This window comes from Malaclemys terrapin, chromosome 8 (assembly GCF_027887155.1).
Source record: "Malaclemys terrapin pileata isolate rMalTer1 chromosome 8, rMalTer1.hap1, whole genome shotgun sequence".
Taxonomy (NCBI): Eukaryota; Metazoa; Chordata; order Testudines; family Emydidae; genus Malaclemys; species Malaclemys terrapin.
In genome coordinates, this window is record NC_071512.1 from 38,575,755 (window position 1) to 38,594,620 (window position 18,866).

General features: G+C 47.3%; 1 protein-coding gene across 1 annotated transcript in view; it reads right to left on the reverse strand.

Moving 5' to 3' along the window:
- DIAPH1 (diaphanous related formin 1) overlaps positions 1–18,866 on the reverse strand; it is a 150,190-nt gene that overhangs the window by 54,168 nt on the left and 77,156 nt on the right. The window contains exons 14-17 of the mRNA XM_054038167.1: positions 16,239–16,303; positions 14,905–15,084; positions 9,560–10,129; positions 6,935–7,049 (exon numbers count right to left, since the gene is read on the reverse strand). Coding sequence (XP_053894142.1) covers positions 6,935–7,049; positions 9,560–10,129; positions 14,905–15,084; positions 16,239–16,303 — 930 coding nt within the window. The remainder of the gene's footprint in view (positions 1–6,934; positions 7,050–9,559; positions 10,130–14,904; positions 15,085–16,238; positions 16,304–18,866) is intronic.

The following is an 18,866-nucleotide window of genomic DNA, read 5'->3' on the forward strand; positions in this document are numbered from 1 at the left end:
AGGCTCACACACACTCAGCTTGGAGAGGACCACAAAGGGTCCCCTCAAAACTACACTTAACAGAAGTGGTTTGCTCATAGGTGTCCAACCCCATTTGACACCTACGCTAATGGGGTGAGCTAATTCACCCCCCACATACATGCACACACAGAGATTAAAGGCCTTCCTCTGCTGGGCTGGTGGCCAAGGTATGTCAGATCAGATCAGGTAAACAATGCAATCCAAACAGAAGGACAAGGGCTCTCCCTTTCCCTCACTTGCCATGAAGAGCTGAGCTGCACTGCAGGTACTGCAGCGTGAGCCACAGCTCTTGCGTTCAGCGACAGCAGGCACCAGCACTCCCCAAACACATCAATTTTTCGGCAGGTTTTCACAAAGGTGGATTGTGCTTACATGTGTTTGCAATTACCAGCTTCGGCGGTGGGGCTGGCAGGGCTTTTATCACAGTGTTGTGGGCAATGAGATGGGAGTGACCTGAAATATTCATGATCGGGGACTGAGTTTGTCCCACTTTGGGAAAGTGATATCAGCATCCCAGCTGCTACCCCCACTTTATCTTGAGGAGGGAAGAGTACACAGCACCCTAAAATCCAAAGGGCCTTCCCTTTCCACTTTCCTGGTGTTCTATTGCTCAGACAGAGAGCAACAGGGACTAAGTAGAACACAAAACATCCCAGAAAAATTTGAATCCAAAGTTGAAGAGATTTGTGAGCAGCATGTTTCAGAATACACAGGCACCAGCCTCTAAAGGGTTTTATTAAGAAACTGTCTCTCTTCAGGTTTTGAACTACTGCCCATCGTTGTAGTATATAGAAGAGATGAGCAACAGCAAAGTCTCTAGTGGACTTCTTGAAGTCTCTGGCTTCTCTCACCTTTCAGGTAACAGGAAAGACTCTGCTTAGGGTAGGTATTTTTTCTATTTAAGGATGGAGATTGGGTGGTTGATATTGCAAGTGTCTCTGTTGTTATGGTGGAAAAAAACAGTTCAATTTCTGCATTTAATAATACCCCAAATAGCTTCTGTTTACAAGGGCTTAGTGCTATGAATGCTGTGCCACACTGGAAGAGGATTCCATGGTACCAGGTTCCTGTATGACACAGATCATTGCTGGTAATGGACTTCAGGAACAGGTCCAAAGTGGTAGTGAAACCTGCACAGCACATAGACCCTGATCTGTAGGGGAACAGACATTCAGAAGGCTGTATTCTGCAGTTACCTGCAATAAAGAGAGCCCTCCTACCAACTGCTGATATGGAAGTATGCCCAGGACTGAGAAGCACAATCCTAACATAAGCTCTCAGCTTCAGTAATTTCACCTCAGCCAGCATACATTAACCTCCTCCTTGTCAAAACCTCTCAATGAATTTTGTATCTGTTTTATTTGCAAAGAAAAAAACCATTCTCTTTTTTGGGAGCGGGGCAAAGGAGTACCCTGGGATCAGTGTTAATAGTCCTGACAAGGTATCCTGTTTGCATATCGTCTATGTTCACATGCTGTCACAACAATAGCTGTTAGGATGGAGCACAGCTACAAACCCTCTCCTCAGAACAGAGGCAAATTCCCTGTAATAGATGGGAATTGGAGCTCCTGGAAGAGGGAGGGCAAGGAAACATCACTCAACACTCTTGGACAGGAGCTGTCTCCCCCACACAATGGCTTCTTGGCTCGACACAACCTCTTCTATCACACTGCGCAGCTCCAAGGAATTCTGACGTCCCAACACAAAATGATGAGAGCCCAAAGGGAGGAGTGAAGCTGGGACCCCAGGACACTGCTGCCCTCAGCATTCCATTTGTGTTTCAGTTCATTTTGGAATCAGTTGAGAAAGCAACTGATTTATCATGAGCACCCTCACAGTTCAAGCTTGTGAAATTTTCACAGGCTGCAAGTCTCTGAGGAGAAGAACCTGCCTTGGTACAGACAGAGGAGAGTGCCTTGCCTTCCATTTGCTTTTAGCTCCATAAATATTAAATAGTTTTGAAAGATATTCTGCATAAAGCACTCAGTGAGATGGGGAAGAGAGCCTCAGCATCCACCTGTTAGAGCAGGAGAAAGGAAAGGAGAGATGCCAGCCACTGGGACGAGTGGACAGCCAGTTAATGCACACTAAACACTCTACAAACCTCTCTGCAAACTGTCCGAGGGGGAGCCCCTTCCATTCACCCTATTCTGCGTGCACCATATTTCTCTTAGTATGGGAAGTTGCAGAAATGAAGCATGGGATTAGAAAAGTCGATAGGAAAGTCCACTGGGGCACAGAGCCCAAGATCTGATAAGGCAGCCTATGAATGTTCAGCATACTGCCACCTCTCTGATTAACAGTGACAGGCACACCAGGAATGGATGGCAAGTGTCAGTGGGTACAAGCATGCTGGTTGGGCAGCTCAGCCATCGCTCTTCCTGCCAAACCACTCATTTCCCTGAGAGAGATATTAAAAACAAGACCCCCAGTATTTAAATAATTGAACTGTCATCAGCTGTCTGACTGACTAGTTGAAAGAAAAGTCAGGGAAAGCTGGAGTCACTGAAGCATGGGAAAAAGAGAGAAAAGGGGAAAGAGGAAGGGAAAAGACATTCTGCTGACATCTCATTCCAAGACTCATTTTACATACAGAGGAGAGATTCTTCTTTACCCTCTGGGTAGAAATGATTAAACTTTTCTTTCAAAGTGTGGCAGCTGAAAGGAAGGAGCGGAGTTAAATATTTCACAGGCAAGTGCAGGATGTGGGGGTGGGGGGAGGAAGATGGCCAAGTGCAGTTTGTACCTTTCAGAGAGCAGGACACAGCGTACTGCCAAACCCATTAAACAGAACTAAGTGCAGCTGTGTAGTTTTAATTGAAAGCCAGTTAAAAATTAAAGAGTGCCCTGCTCATATTAAAGTGGAGTCTACCTGTGGAGTAGTGTGTGAGGTGCCTCTTCGGGGAGCTTTAATGCCTAATAGAGATGTTCACTCATTCAGCACAGTTAGAAAAGTGGAGAGTAGTAACTCTTTCATGCACAGTTTACTCAAGCTACCCACCTCAGCCATTTAGTTTCCACTCCCCAGAGGACAAATCCCCAACTTTGCAAGTAGGAATTGGGAGATGCAGAGTACGGACTGTCACTCAGAGTGAGTACTTCCACAAGACAGCAGAAGTCCTTGAGACAGGGACACTAAACCACCAAACACCTTTTCACCACTACAGCCCCCTGCTAAGTAACCCAACCATCTTCAGACAGTGCCCACCCTAGTGAGAAAGGCAGCTACCCTTCCCCAGTCACTACCTTGGGGCCTCATTCAGGCTTTCCATCAGCACTGTACAACCTGCCTTTTTCTGTTACCACTGCACAATACAGTACCAGGTGTGCCAACACTGCCCAGATTCAATAGCTGATCACCCTTCACTCTTCCCGAAATGACAGATGCCTGGGGTTGGCCTGATTCTAGCTGTTCAGTGTGAAGACCATACTGAGGCTCTCATGGGCACTATCCACTGGTGCTTAAAAACAGCACTTTAAGCCTCTGATTAACAGTGGATCCCTTGTGCAGAGGGTCACGAAATTTGCCCAAACACGGGAAAACTTAATAGAAGCTACAGAGCTGCACTGAATTTGCATTAGAGAGCATACTGCACGTGGCCTCATCTTTCATAGAGAAGGAGAGTCAGGCACCAATGGCCACACCCCTGGATCAAGAGTGTATGGTGGAACTGTGATCTGAGCAGACTGTGGCTCTGTATGGTGGCAGCAGCAGGGTACAGCAAAGAGCTCCACAGGCTAAACCTGGCTGCAAGGGCTGCACTTTAGCCATCCCATCTTGGGTTTCCCTGCATACTGGACCATTTGATTGCATAGCAGAGCCTAGGTTATGACCTCAGTGCAGATATTTGTTTGTAAAGACTGGCCTATGCACTGCTTTTGAGGATCCCAACCTTCCCTAAACTAGCAGTCAGACTCTGACTTAAAACACTAGAGATACTTTGGGGGGGCAAGGGGAAGGGATAGCCCAATGGTTTGAGCATTGGCCTGCTAAACCCAGGGTTGAGAGTTCAATCCTTGAGGGGGCCATTTAGGGATTTGGGGCAAAAATCTGTCTGGGGATTAGTCATTGGACTCAATGAACTCCAGAGGTCCCTTCCAACCCTGATATTCTAAGAACTGTTTCCTGACATGACAAGCCCTGAATGCTAGAAACAGAGGAACTGTGAAGTCTCATTACAACAACTACTTAGGAGGGAGGGAGTGTCCCTGCTGACTTCAGATCATTTCTAAAAGAGGCTCTGAGGCCACTGGTGAAAGAGGGTCAGACCCTTTCAACAGAAAAGTCCAGGAATCCTTCCTAAAAGGCATGGGGGTTTCTATACAAGAGAGCAGCTCAGTCAGGGCAAGGGTGGTTAGGAGGTAGAATGGGAAGGAGTATTTGCCATTGCAAGTACAGAATCTGCTAGCCTGCCACCTAAATGCCTGCAGTCACCAGACATGTGAGTATGAGACTGGAACCCACAGAGGTGGCCGTGAGAGTTTGGGAAAATGGACTAATAGAGATCCCACAAGCACAACTGAGGAAAATTCATACAACAACCAAACCCTCCTCCCTTCACCCAGAATGCACTCTTTGGTAATCATAACAATTAGAGTGCAGCCTGTCGGCCAGCACAAGACTAATCCATTCATCTGCAGAGAAAGCAGAAAGAGCCAGTATCACCCAGGACAACGCAAGGCTTTGAAAGACAATCATCTGGGGGAGAAGACCAAGGAAAGCACGATACAGCACTGATGGACTCCAGCAGTCCACTGCCACCCTCCCACACTGAGTATTGCTGCCCCCTTCCTCTGACAGAAACAATATGCAATCCTGGGAGGATTATCTGCCCTCTTCCTAGGTGGGACATATCCTGGACATGTGGCATTAGAAGAGCATCAATGACAGGAAAGAGTGGGCCTTCCTCTGCCCTATTAACTGGGTGAAGGTACCTCTTAGGGAAGGGACAGGAGCTCCCTCATCACCTCGTTCAAGGCAATTACTCCAAACCTGTGCAAGGTTTTCACTCATTTGGGACTATGACTGCCCAGATGCCTTTGCAAGAGCAGCTGTGAAAATTGTGCTCAGCTCAGGCAGCTGGGAGGGAACGAAGGGGGAACATCTGAGAGTGGCATGCCAGCAGTAGGCAGCATCCTGAGTCTGGCCAGGTCTCCTGTGAGCAGCCAACGAGGTTGGACAGGGTTTCATTGCAGCATTGAGGGAACTTTTCTGTTATGCAAATGTGTGAGTCACTTCCTGAAAGCTGCCAGAGGCACCTAGCAGCCTGTCAAGCTTCTTATTGAAACAAATTGAAGTGCAGCCTGGCACCATCAGATCAGCTAAAGAGGAAAAATTATACTGTCTATAAATATGCTAATTCTGCTGGGGAAGGGGAGAGGGACAGAGGGTTTGAAGCTGTGCTTATTAGCTCCACTCATCAGGGGTCGAGATGAACATCTAAATAAAACAAAGAAGCAGAGAGGAGATGAAGCAGCCAATTTATCAGCCAAGCTGCAATCTCAATCAGCAACATGACAAACTCTTCCATCCATTGTAGCCCATCCAGGCAGGGGCCCTGCACTACAGACAAAGGTAGGGGAAAAGATTCATCTCACACTTCAGAGGGGGATCTGGCACCCCAACTACAGACATGAAGCCCAAAGAGAGGAGGAGGAAGAGTAATATTTCACCCTTACAGACAAAGAGCGTGTGTGTGTGTTTGTTTGTTTTTCACCCCCAATACAGACGAGGCGTTACACAGAGGGGAGAGCAAAGGCCCAGAAGAAACAAGGAGCCTCAGTTCGGGGTAAAGCTTCAGAGAGGACACAGTTGGCAAACACCTGCAGTTAGGTGACTGTTGCATCAGTTAGAGAAGGAACTCATGGTGGGGGAACCCTGTAACTACATAATATGGTAACATCACTGCTACACTAGACAGAAAATAGGGGGCGTGGGGTGGAAGCAAAATCTGTGCATCCTGTTCTCAACTCCTTTAAAAGGATGAGAGTTGAGGGAAAGGGAGCCTGGGGCTCATGGAGGAGCCCGACACATACTTGGGTAAGAGTATGAGAATTTCAGCTGTATTTGATAAGTAAATCAAACACTCAGGAACCATCACTAATACTATTGCAGTAAGAGGGGAAAGGCCTGCTAATGGACGGAAACTACTTCCAGCATCCTCTTTCTGAGGTTCCCCCAGGCTAGTCACCCCATCCTAAGGAACCTTTTCATTGAGCAGTAATCACTTCCTCCTCTCAGCAGAATTGCTTTTCAGATGGTAGAGTCTCCCCAAAGCAGTCTCAGACAGGTTGATGCTACTCACCCTTGGAGGCTGCAGGTAGCGGCCCAATGAATCCACAGAACAGGAAGCAGGGCGAGGAGAGGGGAAAAGAAAATTAGACCAAGTGGACAATAATAATAAATATAATAATAATAATAATAATAATATATGGAGATATCCTATTGCCTAGAACTGGAAGGGACCTTGAAAGGTCATCAAGTCCAGCCCCCTGCCTTCACTAGCAGGACCAAGTACTGTTTTTGCCCCAGATCCCTAAGTGGCCCCCTCAAGGATTGAACTCACAACCCTGGGTTTAGCAGGCCAATGCTCAAACCACTGAACTATCCTTCCCTCCCCAATACCACATCCTAGAATGAACTTCTCCTACCTCACATGTTCCCATTCCAGCACAGTGCTCAAATGCCAAAGAAAAGGATCACAAAATCACCATGAAAAGACTGGTCTATCAAGGCATTCAACTGCCAACTGAGAAGTCCTCCTTGCCTAACTTCCCTCCCACTACATGGCAGATAGCCTCTTGGCAGCTAGCTCCTTTGTATTCCTTCTGAATAAAGTTATGCATTCCCAGATTCCTCCCACTCTTCAATGCTGACTGAAGAAGCTGGAGTGACACCGCGCACAGCACTTACACTTAGTCTGGGCAGAGAAGGTGAGCGTTAGCTTGGCAAAGAGCTCATCGTTCTCAAATCGATCTTCTTTTACCTTGGTCCAGAAACAGTCCTGGGAGAGCTCCTCTGCCACAATCTGTAGGGGAGACAAAGCACGATGCACGGTCAAAATTTGTGTGTACACATACACAGCTTACAGGGGATCTCATCCCACCTCCCTGTTTGTTCCTTTAACATCTTTCAATGGGTCCAGATCCTCCTCTCTTACTCTTTGCAGGTGCCCCAAAGACCTCTGTCCTTGGCCCCCTCCTCTTTCCCTTTATACATTCTCTCAGGGTGATCTTTCGGCTCAGTTTCAACTACCATCTTAGAACCAATGACTCACAAATCAACTTGTCCACCCTACCTGCTTCCCTCCTTCCAGCCCCTTAACTCAGTCTGTGTCCATCTCCCCCCAGATGTCTTACCATCAAACTTAAATGAAACATGGCTAAATATGAACCCCTCAATTTTCCTCCAAAACCCTCACTAGTCTTTCTAGTCTTACTGTTGACAATACAGTCATCCTGTTACTGAGGCCCATATTCTGTGGGTCATCTTTGACAACTCCCCTGCCTTAACTCACACATCCAGGTTGTGTCCAGATTTTGCCAGGCCTTTCTCCATAACCGCTTTAAGATCCCGCATTTCCTTTCTAGCCCACAGCTAAAATGCTCATCCTGGTCATCACCATCTTCTGTCCTGGCGATTGCAATCTTCTTCTCTCCAGTCCCTCTGAAACCCACATTTCACCTCTCCAGCCCACACCAAATGTAGCTGCTGAGATCATATTCTGTACCAGTCATTCTTCCCATGTCTCTCCCCTACACACTCTGAATCCTTCTATTGGCCCGCTCTTTTCCAGGGAGGGAGGGAGAAGTGGAGTGGCAGCGGCGCGCTCAAGGAGGAGGCGGCGGAGGTAGAGGTGAGTTGGGGCGGGGAGCGGTTCCTCTCCCTACCCCGATATAACGCGGTCTCACCTATAACACAGTGAGATTTTTTGGCTCCCGAGGACCGCGTTATATCAGGGTAGAGGTGTATTACACTGCTTCCCACAACAATGCCAGCCTTGTGTCTTCTTTTACAACAGCATCTTCCATGCCACTCTTCCCCTGAACTGACCCCTCAGAGCCTCTACATTCTCATTCAAATCACTTCTCAAGAGCTACTTCTACCATGCCCTCTCTACAAGAAGTTAAATAACTAACATTACACTGAGAGGCCTGTGGGGATAGTTTAAAGTACATATTTGGACTGTATGTTTTATCCCTCTCCACCACTCATCTTAAGCTACTTGACTTCTTGTATTGTAAGCTCTTAAGGTCAGAGACTGTCTCTCTATGGAAATGAGACAGCATCTGGAACTGTAAGGGCACAATCAAAATACAAGCAGTGGATACAATTACCACTACACCCACCATCACCACCAGAAAGTCTGTTCCTACTAGTAATTCTGCCTCTTTTAATCAGCACCAGCACATTAGGCCGTAAAGCTGAAAGAGGACGACCCCAGTAACACTTCCACATTGTCGACGAGGAGCAAACAGGTTCAACGTTTGTTACTGTTTGACCTCCACACAGCTCTGCTAATGCTCCACAATCCTGGCCTGTAGCACACCAGGATATCCCAGACCTTGGATTACACACAGTTCTGCCAATTCACCTATATTCTGATCTGCAGAAGACTTGTTCTTAGTCTAGTCCTGGGTCCTCATACTGCTTTGCCAATTCCAATTTTGGGCCTCTCCTGAGCAGACAAGGTCAATTGGGCTCAACTGCACATCAATTTTGTGATACATACACATGATCACTGAGACCACCAAACTTGGCTACAGTTCTGGCTGAAAAGGATTTGAATGCAGATCCTCCAAAGTGGAAGGCTAGTATATTAACCCACTGAGCAATGTTTCTGTGCTAATAAACCAAATAAGCATGCAGCAGGAAAGAGGAGGCCAGCCTCCTTGCTATGCCCACAGGCTCTCTGGTGCCAGCTTGACTGGGCTGTGCACACTTGCTGCCTGCTTGTGGTGGACATTAGCATGGCAACAATTCTGCTCACACACATATTCATATCTTTGTCCCGGTTCAAAAAAAACCAAACCCAAACACCTGGGAGAAAATTTTTAATTTAAATGACAAAGCAGCCTGTGCTTTCTACAGCAGGGTAATTATCTACTGCTTGCATATTTTAGAAGGGTTGTGATTATTAAATTGGTTGTTACCATGGTGCTGCCTTCAAAACACCTCCTCCAAGGCAGAGGGCAGAAAACATTCAATAAATAATACAAGTGAAATTAAATGAAATTAAACACCACAGAGTCCATTAATCAGCAGCTGCAGGCTAAAGAGGAAACAGAATGCTCCTTGGCATCACTCCAGCACAGGGACACTGCTACATTACAGGGGAGGCCTGATCCACAAAAGAAGCTCTTGCTCTCCATTAGCCACCAGACACCCCTGTTCCTCAGGTGGTTTCCTCTCCCCTCCCCTCATACACCACAGAGGATGCCTGATAAAGTCGCACATTTCTGAAGGATGGAGAGAATATGGAGTGGGCGACAGCACCTGGCACAGAACGGTGCTGGAAGATAGGTTAGCAGGTCTTACCTTAGACCAATTAGGTCTCCGCAGCTGCACCTCTGGCTTATATTGTTTCTTTGGAGCCAATCCATAGGGGAGAGCTGGAGGTGCAGGGGCTCCCCAGCTCCTGAACCCAGGGGGCGGAGGAGGGGCACCCATTCCTGGAGGAGGCGGTGGGATCCCAGGACCTCCAGGGAGCGGAGGGGGAGGGGGCGGGATCCCAGGACCACCAGGGAGCGGAGGGGGAGGGGGCGGGAACGCAGCCGCCCCAGGGAGCGGCGGGGGAGGCGGTGGGAACGCAGCCGCCCCAGGGAGCGGCGGGGGAGGCGGGGGAGGCGGTGGGACCGCAGCCGGCCCAGGGAGCGGCGGGGGAGGCGGTGGGACCGCAGCCGGCCCAGGGAGCGGCGGGGGAGGCGGCGGGACCGCAGCCGGCCCAGGGAGCGGCGGGACCGCAGCCGGCCCAGGGAGCGGCGGGGGAGGCGGTGGGACCGCAGCCGCCCCAGGGAGCGGCGGGGGAGGTGGGGCAGATGCAGCTTTAGAAGAGATAGCAGCAATTTCCCTCTTAGTATCTTCAAGCTCCTTCGATAACTCAACGATCTGAAGAAAGAAGAGCAAAACAAGCAAAATTAGCAGAGTATCTAATTCCCAGCCCTGTAGGGCAGACAGGAGACCATATCTAAAACAATATCATACTTGTGGACTAGTAATTTTTTAAGGTCCTACTCTCTTCATCACAGGTCATTAGCATGAGAATTACTGGTACCCTGCTGAATGCTGTTATCTATGTGTTTTCTCCATATACTGTACCTTTGAGAGAGTGGATGTAAGTCCTCCTACAACCAGATGGATGCAGGAAAATGTAAATTTCATGTGATACCACTGTCCACTAAGCAGGCTGCACTGCAGTAGCAAGCAGAATCGGGTCAGCTAACAGTGCAAGTTACAGTAAATAACAAATAAAAACAAATAGTAGAAATAAGTCTCAGAGAGACTGTCCTGAGTGCTGTTATAATAATCGGGATGGAGCAGGCCTACTCCAGTTGTGAGCTCAGTTGCTGGAAAGTGGGTGAAAGTTGATAAAACATTACAATAACCTATAACAATTAATGTTGATAGAGCAACGTACAAAAAGGAGACAAAGTCTGGATGAGTTTTTAACATGGAGGGCTAGTAATAGGATGCAAGGACTGTGTTGATGTCATGAACTATAAACAAGAATGGAATCAGAAATTAACAGATCAAAATCGGTGTGTTAGAAATTAGTCTAACTAGTGGACAAGAGTCCTGAGAACCTCAATAAAAAAAGCCGTATTTCCCCCACCTTTTCCAACCTCTTCTCTCCTTTTTATGTCTGTCTGCTGAGAAAGTAAACGCTATTGACGGCAACAATTAACTCAAAATTCAGTGACAGAACTAAGCCTTTTTTCTCCATTAAGGAGGATTATTAGCCTCTCTCTGAAAAAGGGACTTTTGCTAAGTTTGGATTAAGTTTGGTTTGCATAACTACTCTATTTAAATTTAAATGCTTTAGGTTTTGTTTCTGATTATTTTTCTCTTGTGTATCCCAATCAAAAATCTTCCAAACCTTGGCATGAAGTTTCTAACATGTTTGTGATGGGACTAGGCAAGCTGAGGTCTCTGCCCTCAAAACCCCAAACCAAACCATGTATAACTGTTCGGTGTTTTACAGTGACAGAGTTGTGTCTTTGGGCCCTCTTATTCCATCGAAATTAACATAGCAATTAATTTTCAACCCAAGAGGAAGCAGGGCATGAGCACTAGGTTGGTGGAAGGAGACCTAGCATGGCAGAGAGGGACCTGAAGAAAACTAATTAACACATAAAAATAACCTTTGCTAATGCTCGTGTGTGTCAGGCCAGATGGGAAGACAAGAAGAATGCTCTGGGGTCTCAGGATTAGGACACTGGACTGGAACTCTGAAAATGCATGCTCTAGTCCAAGCTCTGTCACCAACAATGGGCAATTTAATGGTGTGATACTAAGCACCCCTATATTCACACCCTACACACTATTGTAATAATCTTTGTACAAAATAGGTCTTGGAAGATATCCTCTGAAAACTAATAACTTATTGATCATTAATATTCTTGCGTGATGTATGTATGCAGTGGGCATTAAGAGTTCTGAATATGTGCTGTAATTATAAATAACGTGTGTGTAAACCACGTGTATTGGGGGAGTTGTTAATCTGTTCTATTCTAAATGAAGAAATGTGTGTTTACCTCAATTTACATATAAGCAATAAACAGACCCAGCAAGCTAACAAGGGATGGAGGCAAACCTCACACTAACAAGTGGGGGAGAAGATAGCATGGAGTCTACACTCACCAGGAGAGAAGCAGCTTGGTCTCCTTTACTTTTCAGAAGGATTCATTTCAAAGGTTTACTTGTATATAAAGATGGGTGGGGGAGGGGGCTGAAGCTCAAGTGATAAACAACTGAATCAGTTAATTGTACACAATATTACTGTATTACAAAAGTGTATAGAGTGAGATTTTTTCCTCAAAGCTAATGACACACAGATTAATATTGTGAAATGTATGTATTAACACCATATAAAGAATTATGGATACTCCTTAATATTAGGCGGTACAGTCTGCCCAGACAGGAGGGAATGTCACAGCTACCTACCTGTCTCCTATGTAAATTCAGCATGGTGGAATCAGAAACAATGGAAGCCCCATTTCATAGAATCATAGGACTGGAAAGGACCTAAAGAGGTCATCTAGTCCAGTCCCCTGCACTCATGGCAGGAGTAAATACTATCTAGACCAGGGGTAGGGAACCTATGGCATGCGTGCCGAAGGTAGCACGCAAACTGATTTCCAGTGGCACTCACACTGCCCGGGTCCTGGCCACCGGTCCGGGGGGCTCTGCATTTTAATTTAATTTTAAATGAAGCTTCTTAAACATTTTAAAAACCTTATTTACTTTACATACAACAATAGTTTAATTATATATTATAGACTTATAGAAAGAGACCTTCTAAAAATGTTAAAATGTATTACTGGCATGTGAAACTTTAAATCAGAGTGAATAAATGAAGACTCGGCACACCACTTCTGAAAGGTTGCCGACCTCTGATCTAGACCATCCCTGACAAGTGTTTATCTAACCTCCTCTTAAAAATCTCCAATGATGGAGATTCCACAACCAGGGTGCTTAACCACCCTGACAGTTAGGAAGTTTTTCCTAATGTCCAGCCTAAACCTTCCTTGCTGCAATTTAAGCCCACTGCTTCTTGTCCTATCCTCATCAGTTAAGAACAACAATTTTTCTCCCTCCTCCTTGTAATAACCTTTTATGTACTTGAAAACTGTTATCATATCGCCTCTGAGTCTTCTCTTTTCCAGACTAAACAAACCCAATTTTTTCAATCTTCCCTCATAAGTCATGTTTTCTAGACCTTTAATTATTTTTGTTGTTGTTCTCTGGATTTTCTCCTGGCCCTGCGCATGGAACTGGAAGCATTTCAGAGAATGCAACCATGGAGGTCCTGGTCTTTAATCTCTTACTTAGCAGCCTAAATTGGGTCACCAGGACCTCTCTCCTACTTTTCCCTATGTCACGGTCACCTGACCACTGGCTCCTCTCCAGCACTGGCATATAATCTGTCTAGATGTCTCGAGAGATCTGCAACCTTCATAGAATCATAGAATATCAGGATTAGAAGGGACCTCAGGAGGTCATCTAGTCCAACCCCCTGCTCAAAGCAGGACCAACCCCAGACCGATTTTTGCCCCAGATCCCTAAATGGCTCCCTCAAGGATTGAACTCACAATCCTGGGTTTAGCAGGCCAATGCTCAAACCACTGAGCTATCCCTTCCCCCCCACTTTCCCACCAGGCAGGCAATTTATCATGTGGTTCTCCCAGTCATCACAAACCCAACTATCTATATTTGTAATGATCAAATCACCCATTACTATGATGTCTCTTCCTAATAGTTGGGGTTACCTCCCCTGGCAGGGCATCTTTAATGCGAGAGGCTATCATGACATCATCTGAAAGGACGGTCCCAACTATGGAATTGTTTCCCTCCGCTCCAGTTTGCTGTTCTCCTTCCCCAAGACTTTCATCCTCCTCAACAGTGCAGAGGCTGTCAGACTGGAGGTGCAACCACTCTACTGTGTCCAGGAAAGTCTCATCTATGTACACCTCTGTCTCACTTAGCTTCTCCAGTTCACACACTCTGGTCTCAAGAGCTGGTACTTGGTCTCTGAGGACCATGAACTGCTTGCACCAAGTGCACACATATGCCACCTGCCCAGAAGCCAGGTAATCATACATCCTGCATTCAGTGCAATAAACTGGATAGCCCCACCCTGCTGCTAGACTTCTGCCAGCCTTATTTTTACTCCTGCTGCCCTTTTTTTTTTTTAAAGGGGTTGAATTTTCTGTAATGTTTTAGGAAGACTATATGTGCTTCACTTTCCCTCTGTACTTTGCACTGCTACACCGTGGGACAAAAGGGTAAATTAAGTCTGCTCTCGGAGCAGAGCAGGACACATGAGGTGTGTATGCCACCTAGCTGTCTGGATGGAATGAAAGGGTCATTAAAGCACTGGTTAAAACCGAACCAAATCAGAGAGACAATGGAAGTGCCAAATATGAACACTTAACAGCTGCAAGCTTTGTCAGGAGGAGAATGTGAACACAGCGTGGCTCTGCCTGAACAAAGGACTGAGAGCTGACAGGAAGCGGAGAGAGTTGGATTTTTAAAGCAGCTCAACTGCTCTCACCTGGGATGGACAGAGAGAAAGAGATTGACCGGAATGGAGTCTATAGCAGCTTGGCTGGCTGATTGCTCTGGCTTGGCCAGATGGACTACATCTTAACCTTTATTTCTCTATGCTAACTTGAGAACGTACAGTGCCGTGACCCAGTTTACAAATAAAACCTACTCTGTTTTGAAAAGGCTGCCAAGTGTCCCTGCAAATACTTGCTGAGGTGAATGGGTCCCTGAAGAGTGTACAAGTCTCTGACCAGGAGTCTCTCTCAACTGGACTCGCTGAGCAGAGCTCACTATGTGAAGCAGGAGTGCTAGAGCCCAGAGGTTGAATCTTGGGGGTGTTGAGGCCATGTGGCCTACTCTGAAGGAAGAGTGAAACTCCTTGGGGGTATGCTACACAGAAGAGGTTTGTCCGAGGGACTGTTCAAAAGCTGGGAAGTAGTTCACATCCTGTGTATCTGTGACAATTCCCCCCCTTCCCGCCCCGCATATGCCAGCCTGAATGTTTCCTCTGCCCAGTTGAAAGACAGAATTCTCCAGGGTGCTGCAGGCTGTTTAGCAAGATGGCAATGCTCTCCAAGGTACTATAGTCCATACCCCCAGCCCAGCTTGAACATTACCTGCTTGCTGTTCTTGGAGACTTCATCTTCTAAACTCTGCTTCTCTAGGGTAATTTGTTGTTTCTCCTTGTCCAGGAATTGCTTCTCTGCATCTAAATCCAGGAGTTTCTTTTCAAAGTCACTTTCCATCTTCTTCATTTCAACCTGAAGCTCCTGCCGTGCAGTCAGTTCTGAGTCCAGCTGCGGGACAACGTGCATTATGGGTTAGGACAGGGGTGGCTAACCTGTGGCTCTGGAGTCACATGCGGCTTTTCAGAAGTTAATATGCGGCTCCTTGTATAGGCACTGACTCTGGGCTGGAGCTACAGGCACCAACTTTCCAATGTGCCGGGGGGTGCTCACTGCTCAACCCCTGGCTCTGCCATAGGTCCTGCCCCCACTCCACCCCTTCCAGGCCCTCCCCTGAGCCTGCTGTGCCCTCACTCTTCCCCCCTCCTCCCCAGAGCCTCCTGCACACCATGAAACAGCTGATCGGGAGGTGCGGGGAGGGAGGGGGAGGCGCTGATCAGTAGGGCTGCCGGTGGAAGGGAGGCACTGGGAGCGGCAGGGGAGAGCTGATGGAGGGCTGCTGACGTATTACTGTGGCTCTTTGGCAATGTCCATTGGTAAATTCTGGCTCCTTCTCCGGCTCAGGTTGGCCACCTCTGGGTTAGGAGATTATGTGCATGAGACAATTACTTCCTCTTGCTTTCCCTCCAGTCTTCTCAAAGTCCAGAACCACCCTCAACACACAGACATCCCTCACATTGCAAGAGGATAAGATTTATTCTATTGCCCAATCCAAAAGGCCAAGGAGAACAGGGAAGAAGTTCCTAGCCTCCAATCTGATAGTCACAGGCTCTGGGACAGAGTCTCCAAGTGAAGGAGTCCATATTTACACTGAAATGCACACAAATAAACTCTTCACATAGAGAAAATGCATTACAAATTCTTGGCACTGTCTGAAGGCAGCTGTTTTCACGGCTGTGACAAGAGGTGAACCTTTTAATTACATCCAACCACAGCTTCAATTAATGCCTATCAGGCAGGACCTGCAGATGACTGTCAGACTGATTGAGAGTGCGAGAAGTGTGTGGGCCCATATGCCCAGCAGCACAGCCCTGAACACTATCTCCCCTTAATGTGACAACTACATCCTTTTTTAAATTAAAAAGTAAACATGTGGCTCTTCCCCAGAGATAAAGGTCAAATGCAGAGCTCAGTGGTTATTAACCACAGCTCTGCTGCATGGAACTAATGGAAGGCCCCGTCTGATGGCATCTGCAGCCCAATCTCTAATCACAGTGCTCAGGGGCCTATACCATACCCATCTCTTCCCACCCCCAGCCAAACACCTTTTTCTCCAGCTCCACTGCTTTAGCCTCACTTTTCTCCACCTTCGTTTGATCAATCAGGTTATCTACAAAAAGGGAAAAACACAATTAGGCACACAATAGTGTCCAAAATTATTCCTTCTCCAATGCACATAACCCTTACATGCCCCTGCTAGAGACAGTCCTCCGACCCCCAATACCACTTTCCCCAGTGCAGTACTCAGTCCTGGCTGGAGTTTACCACTCACAACCTTGCAACACAATCTGTACAGCATCCTCTGCTGAAGACAGACCTTTCTTTTTACTCAGTCTGGCACATAAAACAAAAACCAATTATCTACCTGTCCTGTAACCATTGTTCTTCAAGATGTGGGTGCAGACATGTATTCCACTCAAGTGTGTGCACACCAGATAGCTTTCCTTAACAGTGCCTATCAGGGTGGCACTCACATCCTCTGGCCCTCAAAGCCCCTCCCATGGTATTTAAAGGTGGTCCCACCATGACCTCCCTCAGTTCCTTTGCACCAGACTCTCAGATGGAGAGACTGATACAGAGGTGTCGGAGGGTGGGAATACACATCTGCACCGATACCTCAAACAACAGTTACAGTACAGGCAGTAACTATTTTTTTCCCCTCTTCGAGTGGTTGCAAACATGTATTCCATTCAGGTGACTCTCAAGCAGTAAACAATGGAGATGGGGCTCGGAGTCCACTTAAATAACAACTGCAGAACAGCCCTTCCAAAGTCTACATCAATCTAGACACAGTTGTAATAGCGTAGAGAGTAGTTATCAGTGGGGTTCACAGTCAAGCTAGAAGGGCATATCAAGTGGGGTCCCACAGGGATCAATGCTGGGTCCAGTTCTGTTCAATATCTTCATCAATGATTTAGATAACAGCACAGAAAGTACACTTATACAGTCTGTGGACAATACCAAGCTGGGAGGGTCTGCAAGTGCTTTAGAGGCTAGGATTAAAATTCAAAATGATCTGGACAAACTGGAGAAATGGTCTGAAGTAAATAGAATGAAATTCAATAAGGACAAATGCAAAGTACTCAACGTAGGAAGGAACAATCAGTTGCACACATAAAAAATGGCAAATAACTGCCTAGAAAGGAATAATGCAGAAAGGGATCTGGGGGTGATAGTAGATCACAAGCTAAATATGAGCCAACAGTGTAAAACTGTAGCAAAGAAAGCAAACATCGTTCTAGGATGCATTAGCAGGAGTGTTGTAAGCAAGACACAAGAAGTAATTCTTACGCTCTACTCTACGTTGATTAGGCCTCAACTGGAGTATTATGTCCATTTCTGGTCGCCACATTTCAGGAAAGATTTGGACAAATTGGCGAAAGTCCAGAGAACAACAACAAAAATGATTAAACGTCTAGAAAATATGATTTATAAGGGAAGATTGAAAAAATTGGGTTTGTTTAGTCTGGAGAAGAGAAGACTCAGAGGGGACATAACAGGTTTCAAGTACATAAAAGCCTGTTATAAGGAGGAGGGAGAAAAAATGTTCTCCTTAACCTCTGAGGATAGGACAAAAGACAATGGGCTTAAATTGCAGCAAGGGCAGTTTAGGTTGGACATTAGGAAAAACTTCATAACTGTCAGGGGGGTGAAGCTCTGGAATAAATTGCGTAGGGAGGTTGTGGAATCTCCATCATTGGAGATTTTTAAGAGCAGGTTAGACAAACACCTGTCAGGGATGGTCTAGATAATACTTAGTCCTGCCATGAGTGCAGGGGACTGGACTAGATGCCCTCTCGAGGTCCCTTCCAGTCCTACGATTCTATGATTCTGTGTTTGGTCAAAGTATATATGGAAAACCAGGGGGTGGCCCTGCAACTGTTCAATATAAAAACATCACTGAGAAACAGGACTGAAGTCACCTGGATCCCTGAATGAGCCACTAGTCTCTGTGCAGACATGGTCTGAGCTACCCCACATGCTGTCATAATACAGGAAGTAATCCTTCTGGAAACTGGGCAGAAACCACCTGACCCTTCATCCAATATGCACAGGAGACAAAAGGCCAAGATGATGCCTGAAACACTCTAATCCAGGGGTCTCAAACTCAAATGACCACAAGAGCCGCATGAGGACTAGTGCATTGGCCCGAGGGCCGCATCACTGACACACACACCCCTTGCTGCCCCCGGCCCCACCCCCACTCCACCCCTTCCATGAGGACCTGCCCCTGCCTCGCCTCTTCCCGCCCCTTCCCTGCCCCCATTCCAACCCCTTCCCCGAAGTCCTCACCCCAACTCTGCCCCCTCCCTGACCCCAGGGGGCGCAGGAGGGGTGCGGGGTGTGATGGGGGCTCAGGGCAGGGAGTTGAGGTGCAGGAGGTGTGCAGGGTATGGCAGGGGGATCCGGGCAGGGAATTGGAGTGTGGGGGGCAGGGAATTGGAGTGTGGGGGGCAGGGAATTGGAGTGTGGGGGGCAGGAGGGGTGAGGCTGGGGGACAGGGGCTCGGGGTGCAGGGTGCGGCAGGGGGCTCAGGGCAGGGAGTTGGGGTGCGGGAGGGTGTGGGATGTGGCAGGGGGCTCCGGACAGGGGACTGGGGTGTGGGGGGCGGGCTCCGGCCCGGCGCTGCTTACCTAGAGCAGCTCCGGGGTGGCAGCGCCACGCCCTGTGGC